Here is a 4,982-nt window from a genome sequence, read left to right on the forward strand (position 1 = left end):
GTGCAAGGATGTGTTCACCTTCCAGGCAAGAAACTCCAGGAAAGTTCACCTCCCCCACCTGTCCTCGGGTCTCATCTTTCTGACTCTCAGTGACCTTGTCCAGACCCTCAGAGGGACCCCCTATCTCTGGCTGTCATACTTGGAATCAAATGCATCTCTGGAGAAAACAGAAATTGGCTTTTTGACTTCAGGAACTACGTTCAGGACCCATGTATAACTTCCTTTTAAACGTCTTACTTCCAGGAAATTCCCAAGGTCATTGGACTTTAGTCCGAGTTCTGAGATGAGATTAAGTCTAGGACTGAGTTCCGTTAATCCATTAATCCTATTGGAAGGTTTAATGGTAGGGGATTGGGAGTGGGTGAGCTGGAACCCAAGGTCCATTTCTGATACCAGGTTACCTTTTATGGCAGTGAAAATGAAGTTGGCACAACAGTAGGAATGCATTTAGTGGCCCCAAACCATATGCTTTAAAAAATTAAAATGGTGACTTTTTTTTCTCGTGCATTTTACCACAATACCAAAGTATCTGTAGGAGCCTAATTCTCATAGGATTTGGGTGTGTGAGTTCTCCCTTCCCTGGAACAAAGAAGGAAATGCTAGGGGGCAACCTGGGGTTGATATTTTCAATGTTTACCCTGGCCAGGTGGCTCTCGGTTGGTTGGAGTGTCATCACATGCACCAGAAGGTTGCTGGTTCGATTCCCAGTGGGAGCGCAAACGGGAGGTAATCGATGTTTCTCTGTCACATTGGTGTTTGTGTCTCTCTCTCCAATCAATAAACACCCTCTGATGAGGATTTTAAAAATAAATCTTTCCCTTGTTACTACCCCACAGGGAATTCCCTGGTTGTAAATATGTTTCTGTATCTTTCTACAGAATCATGGCTGATACAGTGATTAAAAGCTACTAGTCTATTCTCTGTTCAGGGATGTGAAACTCATTTTCACCGGGGGCGGGGGGGGAGGGCACATCAGCCTCCAGGTTGCCTTCAAAGGGCCGAAATAAGTTTGGGACTGTATAAATATAACGACTCCTTAACTGTTCAGAAGTTGAAATTACATTCGGCCCTTGCAACTGCGAGGCTGGTGTGGCCCCTGGCGAAAATGAGTTGGACACCCCTGCTGTATCGTATCTTGATGAAAAGCTATATAAGCTGATGTTGTTATTAAAATAGATTTGGGAAGCCTCACACGTCATGACCATATTTAATTTACAGTATAGGACAATATTGTCCCCACTCACAGATGAGAGTACTGACCCCCCGCCAACCTGTGTACATTTAGGAGTCAGAATCTAGGGGGGGGGGCCCATTCAGATGTGGAGCATCTATGATCAAAGGCGCACATCAGAGAATAACAGTAATGGGTTAACCTCCAGGGCCTTGAGTACGGGACCAGTGAGTGGTGTCTCGTATTGTCAGGAGCGTTTTTGAGGGGAGGGAAGAGTGGAGTAATAGGTTAAACTCACTTTATTCTCCTTTCCACCACCCTGCCCAACTTCTGGATTTATTACAGAGTAAACCCCTTCTTTAGGTCTCCATTCATTGCTGACTTCAGGAAGAGTTTGCTCAAGTTTCATTGAAAAATTTTTCCGGTGAATATGGCTGCAAACCAGATATTCCTGTGCAGTCCTGGGGAACCCCAAGAAAGCCAGGGATCGCAGCTGCCACCGTGCAGTCCTGGGGAACCCCAAGAAAGCCAGGGATCGCAGCTGCCACCGTGCAGTCCTGGGGAACCCCAAGAAAGCCAGGGATCACAGCTGCCACCGTGTGGTCCTGGAGAACCCCAGGAAAGCCAGGGATCACAGCTGCCACTGTGTGGTCCTGGAGAACCCCAGGAAAGCCAGGGATCACAGCTGCCACCGTGCGGTCCTGGGGAACCCCAAGAAAGCCAGGGATCACAGCTGCCACCGTGTGGTCCTGGAGAACCCCAGGAAAGCCAGGGATCACAGCTGCCACCGTGCGGTCCTGGGGAACCCCAAGAAAGCCAGGGATCACAGCTGCCACCGTGCGCAGAGTCTCCGGGAACCCTTCCCGACAGGCAAGGCTGGGACTCGGAGATGTGGCACGTAGTCTTTAGAGCCTTCAACAGCTCGGAGGACTCAGACCCGGTCCAGGATCTTCGGAAACTCTCTGAGCTCTGCCGTCTGTGGCTGAGGCCGGACCTGCACACCACAGAACAGATTCTGGACAAGCTGGTGTTGGAGCAGTTCCTGATCTCCATGCCCCTGGAGCTCCAGGTCTTGGTCAAGGATCACAATGTGCAGAGTTGCAAAGACCTGGAGGGTATCCTGAGACGGAAGGAAAAACCTAAGACATGCGTGAGTAGGAATCTCAGGGTTGGCGTGGGGAAGGGAGGCCAGGCCTGGGGGCCGGACTAGAAAGGGCAGGTGGGATTGTTTCTATGTCTTTGGTTCTCCGCTGGGGACTCTTGGAGATTTCTGGGCACATTTTGAGCTGTCACGGTAGGGAGCGGAGAGAGGAGGGTAGAAGCCAGCGGTGCCGCTCACATTCTGTACTGCACAGGCCAGAACAATGCAGCCTCAAATGTCGACTGTGCCAAGGTTCAGAAACCCTAGTCTATGCCCATGCAAAGGGTGAGTGTCGGGTTGGATGCCTACAAAGAATAAGATGCAACTCGTTCTTATCTTGTTTGGTGTTCTCCCCACAGACTGTAGTCAGCATGGAAGGACAGAAGTTTCTTCTGCAGAATTCGCATGAAGTGGAAGTCGGTGACGAGCACCCTGTGATGGACTTGCCCGTGAACTCCCAGTCCTTCGTGTGTGAGGTGGAGGTACATGCCGAGAACAGCTGGGAGGTCAGCCAGGAGCCAGAGGATTGGCCAGAAATCCAGGACATGTCAAGGGAGCAGGTGAGTGTGTGATTCCTTGACCTCCGGGGACAGGTGGGAGAAGGAACAAGAGGGTGAAGCAGTGGGTGGAGTAACTGGGACATTCAGCCCAGGACAGAACAAGGACCCGTTAAATGCATCCCAAGAATGCATTAAATTCCTAGACATGTCTGAACTAATGTAAATAAAGCCTCACCAACCTTTCCCCCTCCCCCACAGACAGGCCAGTGAACTCAAAGCTAATTTTCTTCAGAATTAAGAGTAAAAACTGTAAGATATAGCCATGACTGGCGTAGCTCAGTGGGTTGGGCACTGTCCTACACACTAAAGGGCTCAATTTCCAGTAGGACATATGCCTGGGTCACTGACCGGGTCCCTGGTTGGGGGCAAATAAGAGGCAACTGATCACTGTGTCTCTTGCACATTTATATTTGAAAAGAAAAGGGGGGGGGAACCCTGTTAGTATAGACTTGATTGAAATGTCTGGTGGGTACAGATGAACAATGGGAAGGCAGGTGATGGTTACTGGGGGGCGATGGAGTGGCCCTCCAAGAAAGTCTGGGCAGAGCCACAGAACTGCCCTGTTAGGACCGCTGGAGTCTCAGATCGGGGAGCTGGGTAGGTTGGGGGAACAGGAGATGGAGCTTTCTGCACCTGAATGTAGACACGTTCATAATCATTCTTGGCTGTCAGGGACAGACGGCTCTCCTGCCAGAGACCATCCCTGAGGAGGGTGACCTGGAGGGTGTGAGACCCCCGCAGACATCGGAGAAGGACACAGTGGAGGATCATGAAGCCATGACATTGCTGATACCTCCAGAGCCTCAGCTTCCAACGGGTCCTGGTGAGTATGGACATTGGGACTTCGGTGGAGTCAGTGACCTGGCTGGGCAGGAAAGTTCTCAACCACAACTGGCACTGGTTCAAATGTATTTGCCACTTTTGAATGTGCTCTCGGTTAAATGTTCTATGTGGTTGAATCCTTTCTTCCAGGAGTTTCCATGGGGATGGAGATGGAGGAGGACCCTTTAGAAGGACCCAGCACTTTTTTGCGTGAAAACTTGCGTGCCCGTGCAAATTCCACCCAGGATTTGGAGACAGACGTTTTGCCTCAGCGTCAGAAGAGAGAAGATCCTCCGGGTGCAAGAGGTCCCCTCAGAAGAAAACGCCCCAACACCTCCACCCACCAAGATGTGCGGAAAGAAGGAGCCGTGGGGTCGGATGAAGGACAATTCTCCAGACAACTCAGGTCCCATTCAGTTCACACCCCAAGCCAGCGTCAGAAGAGAAGCCACCAAGCCACCGTCAGAAAAGAAGCCAGACGACCGAAATCGTGTGAATGTTCAGACTGTAAAAAAACCTTTCAATATAAATCCCAATTAGACATTCACAGAAGAATACACACTGGAGAGAGACCTTTCAAATGCAATGTTTGCCACAGAAAGTTCATTCAGCTGTCGGATCTGCGGGTTCACCTGCGAATCCACACCGGCGAGAGGCCACACAGATGCAAGATCTGCGGGAAGTCCTTCGCCCACGAATCCACGCTGCGCGGTCACCAGAAGGTCCACACCAAGGAGAAGCCCTATTCCTGCCACGTCTGTCAAAAACCTTTTAGCCATAAGGGTAACTTGAATGTCCACCTCCGCACCCACACGGGCCTCAGGCCCTACCTCTGCGCAGAGTGTGACCACACCTTCCGTCAACTCAGCACTTTGAAGCGTCACCAGAAGACGCATGCGAACAGGACTTCCCAGGGGTCCCAACTCTCTTCTGCCTGAGAAGGAAGTGAATTTTGTCACCTGTGATGGGTGGCAGGTTAAACTCCATGGGGCTTCTACACGTTGGTATTAAAATCCTTGGCTTAAATACAAATCATCTTTGTTGGTCTCTGTTTTTCGCTTCCTTATAATCTACCACTTTCTTCTTCCTCATAGGATGTTTTTGGTTGTTTATGATACTGTTCTTCTTCCAATGAAATGGGAGTCTTGGTCGTTGTTTCAATAAATATTCCATCATTCAACCATAATCTCTTATTTGGTCCTCTCGTTGGTATTCTTTATTTCGTTGTAGAAGGGGGTGGTCCCCGCAGGGAGGCCACAGTTACTACAGAACACCCAGTCAGGCAGCC

At 50.2% G+C, this 4,982-nt stretch overlaps 1 protein-coding gene across 1 annotated transcript; it reads left to right on the plus strand.

The window, feature by feature from the left end:
• The first annotated feature begins 1,793 nt into the window (after positions 1-1,793).
• ZSCAN5B (zinc finger and SCAN domain containing 5B) lies at positions 1,794-4,632 on the plus strand. The gene is made up of 4 exons (XM_053672060.1): positions 1,794-2,321; positions 2,672-2,872; positions 3,545-3,699; positions 4,293-4,632. Exons 1-4 carry the CDS (start codon positions 2,061-2,063, stop codon positions 4,630-4,632), a joined length of 957 nt encoding a protein of 318 aa, XP_053528035.1. The 5' UTR covers positions 1,794-2,060.
• The last annotated feature ends 350 nt before the right edge of the window (positions 4,633-4,982 follow it).

The sequence above is a fragment of the Artibeus jamaicensis genome, unplaced genomic scaffold (genome assembly GCF_021234435.1).
Source record: "Artibeus jamaicensis isolate MK-2021 breed Jamaican fruit bat unplaced genomic scaffold, CSHL_Jam_final contig_723, whole genome shotgun sequence".
Lineage (NCBI taxonomy): Eukaryota > Metazoa > Chordata > Mammalia > Chiroptera > Phyllostomidae > Artibeus > Artibeus jamaicensis.

Excerpts from the sequence above, each read along its gene's own strand:
- ZSCAN5B (XM_053672060.1), top strand. The coding sequence starts at position 2,061 with ATGTGGCACGTAGTCTTTAGAGCCTTCAACAGCTCGGAGGACTCAGAC. Across the intron at positions 2,322-2,671 it reads AGGAAAAACCTAAGACATGC|ACTGTAGTCAGCATGGAAGG; the intron begins GTGAGTAGGAAT and ends TTCTCCCCACAG. Across the intron at positions 2,873-3,544 it reads AGGACATGTCAAGGGAGCAG|GGACAGACGGCTCTCCTGCC; the intron begins GTGAGTGTGTGA and ends CTTGGCTGTCAG.